Source organism: Rhinatrema bivittatum, chromosome 9 (assembly GCF_901001135.1).
Source record: "Rhinatrema bivittatum chromosome 9, aRhiBiv1.1, whole genome shotgun sequence".
Taxonomy (NCBI): Eukaryota; Metazoa; Chordata; class Amphibia; order Gymnophiona; family Rhinatrematidae; genus Rhinatrema; species Rhinatrema bivittatum.
In genome coordinates, this window is record NC_042623.1 from 156,999,352 (window position 1) to 157,017,197 (window position 17,846).

Sequence of the window (17,846 nt, forward strand, 5' to 3'; positions counted from 1 at the left end):
TGAGATCAGCATGGAGGAACTGGAAATCCCTCAAATGTTTAATACCACGGGGCCTGCACAAAGGAGGCAGCAGAACGGGCTTCAGTGCCAGTAGCAGCGATTGGTGCCTCCTCAATAGCCACACAGTAACAGTGACAGTGGCAGTAGAGGAATGAGAGACTCCGAGGTTGCTGACAAAAGAAAGAAAGGGGTTCTGCCTTCAGTGTGTGCATGCATATGAATGGAAGTCTGCCTGGGGGTATGTGTGTGTGTGTGTGTATATATATGAATTGGTGCCTTCCTGGGGTTTGTCTGTGGAAGAATGGGTGCCTGCTTAGGGGTGTGTGTGTGTGAGAGAGAGAGAGAGAGAGAGAGAGAGAGAGAGAGAGAGAGAATGATTTGGTGCCTGCCTGGGAGTCTGTGTGTATGTGAGAGTGAATGTGTGCATGTCTAGGGATGGGGTGGGGGAAAGAGTGATTTGAGAATGAATGGGAGCCTGCCTGGGGGTCTATGTGTGTGTGTGAGAATGAATGGGAGCTTGTCTGGGTGTGTGTATGTGTGTGTGTATGTGAGGGAGCCAGTAAGAGTGAGAGCATATGTGTGTATGAGAGAATCTGGGGGAGTAAGAGCTTGTGTGAGGGGGTTGAGGGGAAAGAGAGAGTCAGAGAGCCTGAGAGTGTGTCTATGTCTGTGAGAGAGCGAGAGAGGTTGTGGGTGTGTATAAAAGCATACATGTGTGTGTATGTCACAGAATATGTGTGAGAGAGAATGGATATTTAAGTATGTGTGTGAGAGAGAGAGGATAAAGTTTGCTTGCCTTCCACCCCCCTAATCCTCGACAATTTCAGGGTGTCTGGAAATCAAGAGTTCCCAAGTACAGACAACAGGGGCTTTTTTTCTTTATCCTTATTAGTTTTAATTATTGGGTGTTATTTGATATGTGTGCTGTTTTGAAATATTTTATTGGTGCTTGGGAAATTTTTAAAAAATGTATATGAGTTTAATTAATTTAAGTTATTCTATTTGTCAGTAATTTTAAAATAGACTTTTATTAGTATGATTTTACTATTATAATTGATGCTTTATATTTCTTGATTTTATTTGTTTTATGAGGAATGGTGGTTCTGTTTTTCCATTGTTACCCACAGAGTCTGACTTTTTAGGGGTTTCCATTTCAGTTTCTGTCTGCATATTTCTGGCTCTAATTTTTTATCCTTTATTCTGAATTTGGTCAGAGTATGTATCTGCTCTGTGCGTGTGGCCAAGTTGAGAGATTTTGCTAGCGTGTAGTGTCTGTGGTGGGATCTATAGCAATCGGGTTTTTGTTTCCTCAGTAGGTGGTGTATTGGTATTATGGGACCAGGGGCGGATTGGCCTATCGGGGGATCGGGCATCCCCCGGTGGGCTGGTCCCTCCAGTCACGTGGTCTGCCGTGCGTGGCCGTGACAGAACTGTGCTCGGCAGACCACGTGATGTGTCCTGGGCCGGTCGTCCTCAGGAATCCACCGTTGTGTGGGACCCAGTATAATATTTATCTGTGCTTTTTCACAGGTAGGGTTCTTGTTGAGTCCTTGGTGTTACTACTGTGACGTTACGATAGGTTTGCTGTATAGATTTTGAGTATCTTTTTTGTGGAGTTTTGTGTTAGTTTACAATATGTCTGGCAGTGGAAGGTGTTTGTGCTGCTATTACTGTGAGGTGACACCAGAATCTGAAAATATTCTTTTTGCAAGGGAAGCATCCAAGCTCCATTGTTGGGGGGATTTCTGTGGATGCACAGTGCATGCAGGATTTATATTGACATTCTGTCCCTTCCTGTATACATTCCAGATTTCCTCTCATAACCATATAGAGTTAGATGAATGAGGCTATCAAATAATTTTAATAGTAGCTTTACTAGACGTGTGAAACTAGCCAGCTTTTTAAAATTATGCAGAAGACCCTTTGGCTTTCTTACTGACTTTTTATTAGCCAATTTTATAGCAGGGAGCCATGCTGTGGAGTTGGGTGTGATATGAGGAAATGTAATTTTGGTGCCCCCCCCCAAATTCTTCTGTCTAGAGATGCCACAGATTTTCTGTTCTTAAGCATTAGGATGGAAGAGGAAGAGGCACTGGAGAGGCACACAAATGCATTGGCTCCCGGGCACCAGAGACCCTTGGTATGCCACAGTCTGTCTGTATCTCTATCTGGCCCCTCATCACTCTGACTGTCAGGATCTCTCTCAGGTCCTTCGTCGCTCCTCTTCTGCCTGCATCTATATCTGATCCTTCACCATCCTGTGCCACTCTTTCTGATCTCTCTCTTTCCTCACTGTCCTGAAACTCTATCTGCTTCTTTATTCCCCTCACTGATTTTACCACTCCACAGTCTCTAATGCCATTATGTAAAACTATAACTTCAGGTGTCAACAGACAAAACACACTCTGCCCAGTTTTTTGCTGGGCTGCTCTAGTTCCATAAACTCATGTGCCACATATAAAATCACCTTCTTCCAGGTCCTTTTAGTTTGTTTCTTAATGAGGCGGATCACTTTATAAGCCATTCCTGTACCTGATATCCAGCTGCTATTCATCCACTGCCTGTGACCCAATCTCCTTTTCCGTTTCCCCAGTTCTGAAGCAGGTACACTGTCCTTGGGATCTGCATGTTGGTAGAATTACTGGTGGTGCCACACTTCTCATTCCTTATAAGCATTTGCCTGGGTGCACTTAAAACTACATGAAACAAACAGGATTCCCAGCAGTAGCTCTGGAAAAGTATAAAACCTCTGTTGCCTTCCTGCCTCCCTCTTGTTGCTGCTGCTTCTATTTGTCTGTCCACCCTCTGACTGGGACCTTTTATTACCTTTTCTGTCTCTCCCCTCCTTACCTGTTGCAACCAACTGGGCCTTCTATGCTAATTTCCTTATCTTCCCCTTCCCTGCTCTAAAAACTAGGGAGGGCAGACCAAGGGTGGTGGCTGAGCTATGCACCCTTGGCCACCTAGAGGCAGCCATGGTGACTCAATTTTAACGCTCAGTTTTTTGCATGACAGGTGAAAAGTGTGCTGGCTTAACGCCTGTTTTCTTAGAGGCCAATGTCAGAAGGTGAGTTCAGCAAAGCGCACACATATCCACCAGTGGTGCACACATTCACAAACCTTACTGATGATACTAATTTTGTGCAGAAAAAAAAATGTGTGCACAACAATGTGTGTACAGGTTAGCACCCTCTCATGCAAATCCCACACTAATGATGGCATTAGAGATGAGTATCATACTGGCAATTGTTTCCGGTTTTCGTAGAACGTTTCCCGCGGTTCTGAATGGATTTTTTTTCACCTGTCCCCGATCCGAAAAAACCCCCAAAACACCCCGATCCTTCACATTTAATTATTTACAATCCCCCATCCTCCCGACCTCCCAAAAAACTTGCCTAAAGTACCTGGTGGTCCAGTAGGGGTCCCGGGAGCGATCTCCCGCTCTCGGGCCGTCGGCTGCCAGTAAACAAAATGGTGCCGGTGGCCCTTTGCCCTTACCATGTGTCAAGGGCTATCGGTACCATTGGCCGGCCCCTGTCACATGGTGGGAGCAATGGATGGCTGGTGCCATCTTAATAAATGGCGCGGCCAATGACATTGATAGCCCATCACATGGTAAAGACGAAGGGCCATCGGCCCGAGAGGGGGACATCGCTCCCGGGTCCCCCGCTGGACCACCAGGGACTTTAGGCAAGTTTTGGGGGGATCGGGAGGGTGGTGGATTGTAAATAATTAGATCTGATGGGTTGGGTTTGGGGTTTTTTTTTCTGTGTGCCCTTTCTTCCCCCCCCCCCCCCTCCTTCCAAAACGATAAGAAAACCACACAGGATTTTGTGGGGGTTTCCTATCATTTTCGGGGACCCCCGATACATGACGAATTAAGGAATATCGTACGATCTTTTAATTCGTCAAAAAAAATGATGCACATTCCTATTTACCTTCCTCCCCAATGCAAAGAAGTTTGCTAGCTTAGCCCATGTTCTGATAGCACTAGAAACTTCTTCCATTTAGATATGGTTTCCAGGGCTAATGTTAGTCTATGGGCAAAAGATGGGAGTTCTGGTGCTGAGACCTACAGTTGGACTTCATGTGCATGAATCATGTTTTTATGCACATTTTGGGGGTAAGGGTACTTTTTTAAACTCTGATGCATTAGAATGTAAGGGCGCTTTTTTACACTCCCATGCATTGGCATACCATTAGCTTACTGCATCAGGAGTTAGAACATGTTTTCGTCTCTGTGTTAAAACAAAACAAAACAGTGTGTTGAATTTTTACCACTCAAGCTTTTTTCCCCATCAGCGCTCTCCTCCACACTCCCGAGCAGAGTGGGGAAGGTGGTACAAAGGCTGCAACATGGTTGGAGCAGATTCAACAGGGAGCATGCGCCCAGCTGCAAACCGCGACCAGTTAGCAAATGACTAACAGATTGCAGGGCTGGGGAGGGGGGCGGGCTTCCACGGCTTTGTGAGGCGAGTGCGGATTGGGCGGCTGCCGAAGCCGGGGGCTGCGGGGGCGGGGTACTGACCTGTCGGCAAAGAGCGGGTCTTTCTTGCAGGTGGTGGAGGCTCAGTCTTCCTGAAACGGGGGAATACACCGCCTCTCTGAAGCTGCGGGGCAACGGCACGAGCGCAGTGCCTGGAGGAGCAGCAAGCAGCAGCCTGCGTGCACCCCGCACCGCCTCCTCCTCTTCTTCTGCAGCCTTGGATCTTTTTTTTTTTTTTTTCCCTTTCCTATTTGCAAAGTGGCAGGAGCTATTCTCAAAGTTGGATGCCTTCCCCTGTAAGGAGACAGCGTTTGTTTTACCTGTGATTAGTGGCTGCAACTACTCATCCCATTTGCGGTGACTTGGAAAATGTATGAATTTGTGACTAATTTTATTACTAATTTTTGAAAGAAGTAATATCAGCTGGATTCTAATGCTGCCGGAGCCCCGTTTATTTCTGCAGTTGATCGCATTGACAGCTTTGTATGCCTCTGGGGAAAGATAAAATTGACCCCATTTGTGTACTGTTGTTGCTAATTTTGTAGACTTAAAAAATTATAAATAAATAAAAAAAATAGCCTGACTTGCCCTTGAGAGCGACTGGCCTGGACGCGGTGGAGATGATGGATCTTTCTCTCGGATTTTGGCTTTTGTGCTTGGTGTGCTCTGCTGGAGGTGAAAGTAGCAGCAAAGCGAAGAGCTGCTCGGATGTCAAGCTGGTTTATAGTGCTAAGGGCTTCAGTGTGAGCGAAGTCCCCCAGTCAGAAATATCCGGTGAGTAAACTCATCACTGCTGACATACAACCCAAGAAACAAAAATAACTGACTGCCAGCCCTACGATCTCTAGTAAATGCAGCCAGTCTTAGCCGTAGATGGCCGTCTCCCCACGAACCCTTGATTCCATTGTCTTACAAATCGTGACATTATTTTATGGGTTTCCAAGTGACTGCATGCGCTGGATTTTAATGGCAAATGCTTCGGATGGTAGGCAGTTGAAAGACTGATGATGCCCCCTGAAAGAGTTAAAATGGAGAGGAACCCTATCACCCTATAAAATATACTTTTATTTGTCTCGTCACCTCTAGATCAGAATTGAAAAAAAAAATCTATATGCATTAGGTTAATGCATATATTACCATATATATTTAGAAATGTCATTTTTGAGCAGCTACCGGTGATTGTAGCGTATTTTATTTGTCATGATTATTAATGTTTAATGATGTCCGATCCTGAGTAGAAAAAAAAATCCATGTGCTTTATTTGTGTGACAACTTTTCCCATGGAAATATTGCTTTTTCTCTCCTGAGGGGTAAAAATGATGTGTTATTGAGTTCGTTAGGAGGATTGGTGATTTCGGATTATCCTATTTAGTATTTATAGCGTCATCTTGAGGAGCTGTCAATCTACTTTTTTTTTTTTTTTTTTTAAATCTCCGATTAGAAAAAAAAAAGTGAGTGAATAGACTTTATTTTATTGATTATTGATATTACCGGAGTGGGAATGAGGCATTTGTCCTAAATCTCATCAAACGGAGCAATGGAAACAAAAGTTAGGGGATGTGAGAGGCTAGTTAACGAGATCTGAGTTCTGATGTCTGACTTTTCGGGAGCAGCACACAAACCTGTCACGTAATCTTTCTCTTCAGTTTCTTAAGAAAATAACTTTGCCTGCCTTTTCTGTGGTTCAATCCTGTTGACGAATGTATCTTTGTATGAATGAATAGGCTGCAAAAGATTGAATTCTGGCTGTTCTGTTCATTTATTCGTATTTTTGGCTCTGTCAGGCTGTTGTTTTGATGCAGGGAACCTTTGTGTGGGCGCTGTAGGGTTTGAAGAGGGAAGCTTCTGCTCCGCATCTCATCAGTGGGGGAAGCCCCTGTTTCTTAGGATGTTTGAAACGCTACTGAAACTGAACTGTTGAAGTGAAGAAGTCCCTCATCCGTATAACCGAAGGCTTCTCCGGTGTGGACAGAAAGCAGTTCAATTGTAGATTATCAACCAACAGAGGGCGTAACTAAGTGCATGCCTTGGATCATCATAGGCAGAGCTCGCGGTTTATTATGAGGGCTGACTGAAGGCTCAGGGGGACCCCCCTCCCTCCCTATCATCCTCACTGCAGCTCGTGTGTCCTTTCTGATCCTTTGCTCGCTTGTGGCCACTTTAGAGTTTCGGCACAAAGTAAGACATATGTGCCAGATGAGACCCCCAGGGAAAAGACAAGGAAATTACACTTCGAGTCGTTTAGTTTAGCTACCCCATAAAAACGTAGAACGTGTGGAGAGAGAAAGACCACGAGGCCTGTCTAGTCTGCTCAATTGCTTCCTTGTTTATAGTGCCCTAGCCCTCACTTGATCTCTGCATGTTTGACCTTCCAGTGCACCTCAGCGTTTCAGCTTCCCTGACATGCCAGTCAGCTGTTCTCCAGGTAGGAAGAAAAAGAAAGCCAGGATTTAGTGCTGTAAATAAAGTACATCCTTGGAGTAAGATGTACCCGAAATGAGGCTGGTTAAAACAAAGCCCAGGCAGTGGTTAGGGATGAGATTTATGGCTATCTATGCCCAATACTGTGGTGTTGATGGGGGTTGTTTGTCGTTGTCATAATAACAATGTTAAGGTCCTTCTTCACCAAGCCATACTGTAAGAATCTTTGAAGCAGCAGTGTGAGCATTCATTTTTGGGAAACTGAATTGAAAGATTATTAAAATCCCCCTTTTGGTTCAGATTTGTAATGCATTTTCAGAGGTGCTATTAATGTTTACAATTTTTCCAAACCTCTCCCCCTTATTAAAATATAACTAGCATACTATAAATATACTGGTATGTTTATAGATCTTATATCCTGGTATAGATCTTATATCCTGGTATATTTATAGATCTTAAATATAAGGGCATGCTTCATTTTATATTAATGCAAACTTTTAAAAATTGAATTCCAATGTTAAATGTATATATGCTGAATATATGTTGATTATACAGCAAGCATCCAAATCATTTTCCTCCCATTTTATTAATGAGACTACTAGGCCATGCCCTTATATTTAAGATCAACAAAAACAATGCAGTTAAAATTTGATAGAGGAAAGATGTTGAGGCTGGTATGACAGTGACCCGAGTACAGAGTGCAGTGTTTCTCAACTGAGCCTGTCAGAACGCATGGTGCAGGAAGAATCATGTCACTATATCATACAAATCTAGGTGAATGTCAAAACTTGATAATGACTTTTCAAAAGGAGCAAGTGGTAAATGGACTGCTTTGAACTTGCATCATCCAGCTCAGATTTTCTTCAGCTCAGGTTTTCTGCTTTTGATTGAACCTGGCTCAGATTTAAGAGGGAAATGTTTTAGGCCAACTCATTCATATATGTTTTCCATTAACAAACTATTGTAGATTTCAGGGCCAGCCAGAGTGGGTTCCAGTGTGAGACAGCTGGATTTGTCCTGATTTTTAGCACTTTTCCCAGCTCATCTACCACCCACAGCGGGAATTCTGCAGTAAATGAGGTCCCTAATCATGACTTGCTCATGTCCCAGTTCAGTGTGCCAGGATAATATGGGAATTGGAGAAGAGCTGAGGCTGGTACGGAGTTTTATTAGAAGGTGGTCATATATATATATACGTAGTTGATTATCTGAAATTGCCAGAGAAATTATTTATGCACATCCTTGAACATACACTTGTTTAGCTAAGAGACTTTTTCTCCAAATGTGCTGGGAACAAGCGGCTCAGAACTTTGTGTTCAACACTTAAAACAAATTGCAGCTCTCTTTATTAATGCATTGCAATTTTAAGAACATCTGTGCTTTCTTTTATACTGCTTGCAGAAAGCTGAACCGCTGTCGCGGGGGCAGACACTGAGCTGTGCTTTCCATTTCTGTGGTTAAGCAGGAAGCTCAGCCTGCTGAGAAGGCCGACTGGACAAATACCCTCCCAGTCCTGTATAACGGTTTGAGGCACGCTGAATTATAGCCACAGACTCACTAACATTCCTTCAGATTTTCAGCCTTAACTAAAGGGGATCTGATTTATTGGATTGGAATGAGAGGAAAGGATGCTTGGTGCCTTTTTAGATTGCCCTTGCTTTAAGCATTCACATCAATGAAATGGTGTTTATGTTCCAGAAGTTTGCAAAAAAAGAAAAATCCCACCCCAAAATTTATCAGGAAGACAGAAAAAGGCCACTAGGCCTAAGCTTTTCCCAACTTGTGAAAAGAACTTTTCAGAGTGTGGAAATTTCACATCATTCACCTTGATTGCTGGCACATTTATTACCATGGAGACCAATCTGGACAGGCTACCATGTGGGCAACCCCTTTCTCTTGGTTAAAAAAAAATACAAGCAACCAAAATCCTCCAGAAAAAAGAGGAAGGAATCGTGTCTGCAGCCTCAAAGAGGGGCAAATGCATTTGTGATGTGTACGTGCAGCCCCAAGAATGTGATTGAGGTGTGGGGGCTTTGTATGACTACCTGCTTGCCTAAAGTTGTAAACACGAGGTTAATAAGAGAGACTCTACGGCATCCCTATATCTTTCTGGCGTGGACAGGACAGCTGCAGTGATGCAACTGGCAGCTGGCAGAACTTCACGAAAGGTTCAGTTCTTCCACAAACCTACTTTTGAAAGTAAGTTTCTGTCTGACTGCATGAGTTGTAACTCTGTAGCCTCTGGTTTCATAACAACATATAAAAATCCTTCAGCCTGCAAAAGTGGTTGAAAGGGACATCGTTTACAAAGACAAAAATCCAAGCTCAGTCTCCTGCCAACCAGCAGGATGGCATGGGTGTATTATTATTATTTTAGTCTCCCATGGAGTCGCAGTTTGAACCATTGCAGCTTTTACTCTGAGTTTACTTAGGCACACCTATGTGTTTGGTTTTTTTTTTTAATACCTGCAGGAGTATAGTTAGCTTAGGACAGAGATAGGCAACTCTGGTCCTGGCGTACAGGCCTGGCTTTCGGGATAACCAGAATGAATATACATGAGATATATTTGCATGCAAATATACCATATACATATGCATGAAGGATATCCTGAAACTAGATGTGCTTGTGGCATTCCAGGCCCAGAGTTTTCCACCCCCTGGCTCGCTCAGGTGTGGCTATTAAAGCTGGCAGTGAAAACAGGACTGGATCAGCGCTCTGTGCAATAGGATTCTCAACAATATTCTCTGTGAGTACATACAGAGCATGAGGTGAGAGTAAATGTGTGTTAGTCAACTGAATGCCAGGTTTTGGTTTTTTTTTCCTAACCAACTGCATCTCATTTGTTTTAAAAGCTAAACTCCTAATTTTGTGAAGCTTGTCAATATAAAGTCTACTGGATTCTTCTCTGCAGTACAATTTAGAGAAGTCAAACGTTGGCTAAGTTGAGTTGCCCCCCCTCTGTTGGTGCATTGCCCTTCAACATGGCTCTGTGTACTCTTAAAAAGGAGAAAACAACCTTTTTGTTGTGACTGTGTGGTACTTGACTGTCCTCTAACCACCCTCTGAATGTATGTCTGGGAGAGCTGCAGCAGGGCACATTTGCACTGTGGTGCAGGTTAAGAATATTTTGGTTAGTTGCCATCCCAGAGCTGTGTGCGAGAATTGCTGTTTTAAAGACTGGTCACACTAATGTAGGGGGAGTACCCAAATCTGATCCCTCAAGGGCAGCAAACAGGCCTGGTTTTCGGGACACATCTGAAGAAAAGACAACAATACATATTCATCAGACGTATGTGCAAAGGTTTGGTCCCAGAGCGAGGCCAGTTTGCACTGGTTGGTTTCACTGCAAAGCAGACCTGTCCATGGCCCTCCAGGTCGGAGCTGAGGACTTCTGCAGTCATGTCAGAAGTCTCCAGAATACTTTTGCCTTTCTAAATGTTCAGCTGCAAAGGATCATGGGTTATGACCATGACAGGTGAAAAGCCTTGGCTTTCAGCAGTAGCGTTCTCGGGTTACCTCCATAACAAGATTACTTTTTTTTTTTTTTAAATAATAAAGCTGCTCAGACACCTAAAGTACTTGTTTGTGCATGACTGCTGCATGTTGGGCTCATGCTGTAACGCCTAAACGTCATCTGTTTTCTTTTCTTTATTTGCTCGCATCCCACTCTTTCTGCCACTTTTGTATAATTAGATTTTAAAGAAAAATTTCAGTAACACAGTGCAAGTGTACTGCTTTTCTCAGGGAGCAAAGAGGTTATATGGTCCCTCCTCCAGAGTCCAGGCTCTCTGTTGCTAATGCTAGCTTCATATAGTTCACATGTATCGGTGCATTGCCTGCATAAGATTCTGATGAGGTGCAGCACAGCAGCGGCATCCTGATTTAATGTGAGCTCCCAACGTGCAGGGATCTGGAAATGCCAAACAAAAATCTGAACCGTAGTTTTAAACCACTCTGAAATATCTGAAGAGATTCTTCTTTACGGAGCTGAGCTGACTGGCCAAATACCAGCAGCGATGTATATTTACTCTCTGAAAACCCCTTCACCCTGTTATTTTTATCTCTTTTAAACAAATTGAGTTTCCAGTGCCCCGGCAGGACTGAGCAGCCCATGGTACTTCAGCTCTGTCTGCTTTATGTGAAGACCAGCTACAAGCTCAAACTTGAACAGCAACTCCGAGCAGTTGGGTACACTCAGAATGTAAGAGCATTGATCTCTTGCAAGAAGCTCTTGGTAGTCTGTGGCTGTCTTGCTCACTCGTAATGTGCTGCTCGTCAGGCCACTGAATTAATTTAGCAGAGGCATTGAATAAAATACCAAACAGTTTGGGTCCCTAATTGCTACTGACAATTTGCCAGTGATGTAAAAGGCGTCAAGTCTGTCCATGTTCAATCATCCTGTCCTGGGCCATTGGGAAGAAACTTTGTAAACAGCACAGCAAAGCCAAAGAAACTCAGCCCAACCACCGAACCAAGGAAGGAGGCCACCGCTCCTTTGATTCTCATGTGCAAGGTTGGAAGGCAAAAAGGAGCCTAATTATGAGCAAATTGTAGATGCAACCAACCCATATTCCGTTTAACTTGAAATTAATGGTGCACCCATGCAATTTTATATTCTAAGCGCACACGGTTTCTAAAATATCCCCAGTTACCTTGTTTTTACTTACTTTACTGTAAGGCTGGAGGCTCGTTGCCTAATTCTGTAGTATGGACACAGGTTATAATTAACAGAAAAATGAAAGTAGCAATCACTTTGGGTTCGATTCATCCAGATTCAGGACTGCCAAGAAATTCCTGGCAGAAATGTATTTACCTATTTTGGTGGATAAAAATATTTACATCTTATGTAAAAAAAAAAAAAAAAAAAATAGTAATTCAGGGGCCTTGTGTATGTAAGGAAAACTGAATGAATCGCCCTTATGCAGGTATTTAGGCTGACCACACTCGGAATAGAATAATACCTTATGCAGGATCCTCGTTGTCACTTTTCTGATGTCACCAGTATGTGCATTCAGGCAGAGGAAGCACAATGAGCAGGGTGAGCTGCAGCCAGAACACCTTCCCACCCTCCAGCCCAAGTCCCAGACTGGTTCTCTCCCTTCCTCCCTCCCTTTGTTCATTCCCTACCTCTCAATCCTCTTCTCCAGCTTCATCCCTGATTCTTTTTCCCTCTTCCTTTTTTTTTTTTTTTTTCCCACTCACCTCTTGGATCCAACCAAGCCCAGTTCTCCTTCTGAAAATTAAGCTAATCGTTGGAGCATATGCACATCCTCGGGGACTCTGAAAGAGTGACAGCCCAGCTGTGAGTCCTCTCCCTGCTGGCACATACTCTGGGTCACACAGGACGTGGCCCAAGGACATGGAGACGTTGTGTTACAGAGGGAGAGGGAGGCAGCCACTACAGGTTACTTCCTGAGCACTGCCTTGTGCCTTCCCTCTCTTATACCCTTGATCCTGCCATAAGATAACCGGGGCGGCATATTCAAAGCACATTCGGTATTCCATAGCCGGATAAGTTACTTATCCGACTATCTTTTAGCCGCATAAAAAGGTGGGCAGCGGGAGGATCAGGACGGTGCTACTTATCCAGTTAAGTTAATCGGATAACTTAGACCAGCCATAGAGCCAGATATAACTTAGCTGTATATAACTTAGCCATGCCGCTGAATATCTCTTGAAACTTAGCCGAATATGTCTGAATATCGGGCCCCAGATTTTTGGCAGGAAAATCTCTGATGCTTGATCCCATGGACCCAGCAGCTTATAAGAGATCTGGGGAAGTCTTCCCTAGGAAATGTTTTATGAACGTAGTATCAAAATATGCAATTTTCTGATTACTGAGAAAACATCTTTAAGTTTTCTGGCCAAAATCCTATGATTTGTCTTGCCAAGAAGGAAAGGACGCAGCAAAAAAGCTGAATCAGTCCATCGGATTCCACTTTTACCAGCAAATAAATCCTGCATTCATGCAGCCCATAATGCTTTGTAGTGGGTCCCAAGATTCTTTATATTAATTCATTTTTGGTTTGGTTTTTTTTTTTAAGAAAAATAGTTTTCCAACCTTCGATGTTTCTGGTTTTATTTTCTGGTCTGCTTCTCTTTTTCTCCCCTTTCATCCTCTTCTCTCTCTTTCACTGTGCCTCTGTTCTCCTTCCTTTTTACTTTCTAGGTGAGCTCTGTTTACTTCTTTCTTTTGTCCCTTTCCTTCTGTGACTTCCTCTGTTCCATGTCTCTTTCCTCTTTGTTCATCTACTCTCTCCCTACTCTCCTTTCCACCTCTTTCCACCTCTTCTTCATGCTCACGTCTCTCTTCTCTTCCTCTTGCCCAGCTGCTGCTGCTGTCTCTGCTCCTTCTCATTCTGCCTCTCCTTTCTCCCTTCCTCCCAGAAAGACAAGGAACCACCAGCACTTAACCTTTCGCTCTGGGGAAAAAGGACACATAGAAAAGAAGTAGCCACCCCGATTTCCTTCCCTTGTCTCTGCAAGGCCGGTCGTCGGAAAAGGACTTCTCTAGCAAACCTCTCCCTTTTTAAGTCTCTCCCCATAATCTTTTCTTTGCTGGGGGTTCCTAACTGCACCTGCACTCCCCTGCTTCGGAAAGGAGGAGGAGGTCGGGCAGCAGTGTTGCCAGCCTGGCAGGCAGCTTGGGAACAATCAGTCATACCCTGTCAGCACGTGCGCTGAGCGGGCGCAGTAAGATAAACCTGGGAGTGGGGAGCAGGAGGGGAAGGCCATGCCCCCCCCCCCCTGAACGCACACCTCTGATGTCAGGTCTGGAGCTGAGCACGCTTAGGTGGGGGTTGGTGTCGGAATCAAACCAAGGGCTAGACACACTCGCCCACGCTTCTGTCACCACATTGTCTCATTTAAATCGAGCCAAAAGTTATGCATTTACCTACAAGAGAAGCAATAGAAAGGAAATACAATAAATGTAGAAATTGACTACTGACAGTACAAGAATATGCCATCAGAAGTAGAAATGAGCTGAAGACAGTGCTGCACAGAAATTAGCTTTCCTTAATTTCTGTATATGCAGCATAAAAGAAAAAGAAAGTTAACTATTAGAAACATGTTATAGCAACGTATCTTAAAATACCTTACCATGCAATCCTAGAGAACGATCAATGGAGTCATGCACAGATATATGTCTCAAGTATATCAAGCAGCATACAAACAGAAAAGTACTTACAGGAGTAGGTAAGAACATTATCCAGAGAACCTCCTTTGGGTTTCAGTACTGCTCTTGGCGAATGAGCTGGAAAAGCCTTGCTTCGAAGATGATCCAGTGTGCTGGGCCTGCAGCTGCCAGCTCTGGAATCATTTAGGTAATTGACACATCACGTGAAGGGTGCAGCATGAGAGCATGGCCAACATCAGCAGTGCTATCCAGGCATTTAAAGGCCACTTGACTGTTTCACAGAACTGTTACTGATGATGCAATAAAGGACTTCAATAAATGGCATGTGTGTGGTGGCTGACCTAGTGGCTCAAATCTGATCATCAAGCCAGGTCTTCTGCTTCCTGGATCGACAAGGTTTGAAGATACTGCGGCAACAACTTTCACAGCCCTGGGGCAGAGGGAGTCATGATCATTTATTAACAGTGGCACCTGGTGGCTGGATTCAGGCACCAATGCCACCTCCGGATCCCACACGTGGCTTGGTGAATCTCCTTCCAATGATGTGGCTGCGACATTGCTGGTGGCTGAGAACGTGACTGGAGTTTCAGCTGCCAAATCAAGTGCCATTTTGCCTGCGATTAATACCTTATTGGTTTGTTGCAGGACCCTCACATTTTACAGCATCATGAGTCTTACCCCCCTATATTATATTCTCTGACATACCTTTCTTTTAATAATTATTTATATTATATTTACCTTTTATGCTTTTGTTTTTACTCCCTTTCTGATCTTCTCACATTCTTTATCTTTGCTTTTTGAATTTTGTATTTCTTTCTTTTTTTTAATTGTAAACTGCTTAGATCTTACAAAAATTTGTATAGGTGGTATAGAAACAATTTAAAATAAAATAATTACAAAATATATAGGACGTCATAGAAGGACTGGGTAAAGTTTTATGTTGTCTTAACCTTTGCCTTTAATTGTTAACAATAAGGCTTTTGAAACATGATTGGCAACAACCTTGGAAAATTCTAAAGTTAGCACACAAAACCCCTCCACTTTTCAGTTCACTCCAATAATTGAAATATGTATCAAAATTCAAAACAAAAAAAAACTTCAAAAAACTTTTAGCCATCATCCAATAAAAAAAAAAATGCTGATTGAATCTCCTGCATTGTGCATTTGAAAATGCTTGCCAGACCTCTGACATGGACCACATTTTGTCCTCCTGGGCTGTCGCATGCAGCCTTTGAAAGTTTTTTTTCTCTTTTGAATCTTAAACAGAAAAGCTAACAGAAGTCCAGCAAAAATATATGGTATACGATGGTGACACCTAGTGGCTGGATCTAGGGCACATCATTGCAGGGTTCTAGAAGGAGTCCTGGTGCATGGGCCCTGGATGAGGACTGAGGCTGCAATGATTGGACTGAGGTGAACAGCTCTCTCCCTTGGCAAAGAGGTCAGACTTCAGATCAGTGACCCTCCCATTGCAGCCCCCTGGTAAACCAGTCACAGAAACCTGCTGTGGGGCGTAGGATTAGCTGTGCGGCCAAGGGATCACAAAAACTCATAAAACTCTGTTGTTCTAAACATGAAAAAGAAATTATTAAAGAATCCGATTGTAAAAATCATCAAAACAGTCCACAGTTTCAAGAAATTAAGGCACAGCTTCTCAGATAGTCAAAACGTTCCAAATAGTTACTCACTTACCTGAGCACAATCCAAATGAAGACTTCTCCTCCTCATATCCCTACTAAGGCCCTTTCTTCCTTCCTTAGGTCCTGCTAGAAGACAGGAAACCTAACGCACACTACTGGCTTCAGACTTTCCTGGAATTGATTGGTGCTTTCCTAGATTTGGGGTTCAACTCCTCTCAGTGGATCTTTGGCCCTTGCCAAAAGAGAGTTGCTTGTACTTTCTTCAGTGGATCAACACCCCTGAAACTCCTCAGGACCAAACACAACATAGAAAATCATCTGCCAAGTCTCTTAATTCTGATGGGAAGCAGTCCCCTCATGGTGGCCCAGATAGTGGCTCCAAGCGGAAGACTATGTCCCAAAGCTGTGCTGTTCCTGTAAAGGACAATCCCTCCCTCCTTTTTTTTTTTTTTTTTTAATTGCCATAAGTGAAGTTAAGGCCTTTTGCACTAGAAATGTGTGACACCCCCAGGTATCTGGGCTTGTCACAAAGTGGCCAGCAGCTTGCAGGTGCAACCATGCACATCCAATCATGTTGATTAGGCTTAATTTACGGCCCTTATGCTGTCCTTTCCTGCCTCAAAGGGCCTCATTGTTCACAAGCAACCCATACCAACCCATACCAACCCAAAGCCTGCTTGTAAGGGGCTGCCAGGGTGTGAGTCTGGAGTCAAGGCATGCTATAGAGAATGACAGCCAAAATAACGATGACTAAAAGAAGATCAGACACAGCTTTACTAGGTTGTCTAGTTGACTGGCTAATACTTTTCCCTCATCCACTCCCACCCCTGGAATATTATGCTATGAGCTTCCTCATCACAGATCTCTAGGTAATATTTCTTCTACCTATCAGCTTTGAAAAAAGAAAAATTCCACCGTTTCTAAATGGGATGACATCATCCCGATGAACAACATAATCGCCTTGTCAGGCACGATGTAGTCCATTATGCACCCTTCTACGATTAGGCCCTGGTGTTCTGCCCCTTCCATTCAGGTGACTGCATTTACTCCCAAAGCCTTGTATGTACATTGCCCATGTGGCTGGGAATTTGGAGTTGCTTAGGAGTTCCCAGGCTGCCGTTTCTCAAACTGCTAGAGGGCTTCCAGAATAGGAACCATTTCCTCATCTGCCACCGGTGCTAGCATCCTGAAGCAAGAAAGAGAATTGGCAATTCTTTTCTGTGTGCCAGGGACATGTCATGCCTGCACTATCATTGCTGGCTGGAGGGAGCACAGAAGTAACCTAGGAGTGCCTAGGCTGACAGCTAGGTGGTTCTTTGTGTCGCCTTGTTTATTGCCGCAACCTTGCCCGTGCTGACACACCAGAATATAACTTTGTTTACCGCTCACTCCAAACTGAGTGAACTACAAAACTAGGGAACAGATCAAATAAGGTGATGTTCCCTCTTGTGCCGCTCGCAGGCCCAGGAGTCAGGCAACAGGGTACAGCACCCCAAGATCCCTAACAACGTACCCCGAAGACCCTTGCACAGTTCCAAACCATGGTTAGAAAATGGGGCTGCCTTTCACTTTGCCACTCCGTTAAACTCCCTTACAGGTCGATGCAATAAGACATGGGTAAAACGATGTGTGCTGAAATTCCGGGCACATTTTTTACACATGGAGTGAAAAAAACAAATTTACCCCTTAAGCTGTAAAGTAATGGCATGCAAATTACTGTGGAATTAAGGAAGTGTGCCAACACAAGAATGTGTGCAGAACGAGTTAATTTCTCTCCTGTTATATGGTGCTTGGAATTTCTGTTCTGGCCTAGCTTCCCCTGTCTCCTGGGTCAACTGGCCTTTGAGCTCAAACACAGGGAATCCTATGGGTCCTGGCTAACTTATGCGCAGTTCCACAGGATGATCCCCTATACACCTAAAGGACTTGGAAAATTGCCCTCTAAAATTTAGGAAGCACAACATGAGTTAAGAAGACAAAAGTATCATTTTTTAACATCATGCATTCATCAGCCAGCAAATATTCACTTTATGGGGCCGATGCAAAAAAAAAAAAAAAAATACACGGAAAGTGGGCGCTGAAAAGTCAGAGCGATCCTTACAGCAAGCTAGTTTGAGCAGAGCAGTTCCCCCCATATCTCTTGAATTCTCCGGGTGCAAC

General features: G+C 43.8%; 1 protein-coding gene across 1 annotated transcript in view; it reads left to right on the forward strand.

The window, feature by feature from the left end:
- Nucleotides 1–4,527: 4,527 nt before the first annotated feature.
- GPC1 (glypican 1) overlaps nucleotides 4,528–17,846 on the forward strand; it is a 470,368-nt gene continuing 457,049 nt past the window's right edge. Inside the window, exon 1 of the mRNA XM_029615484.1 lies at nucleotides 4,528–5,260. Coding sequence (XP_029471344.1) covers nucleotides 5,107–5,260 — 154 coding nt within the window. The 5' untranslated portion in view covers nucleotides 4,528–5,106. The remainder of the gene's footprint in view (nucleotides 5,261–17,846) is intronic.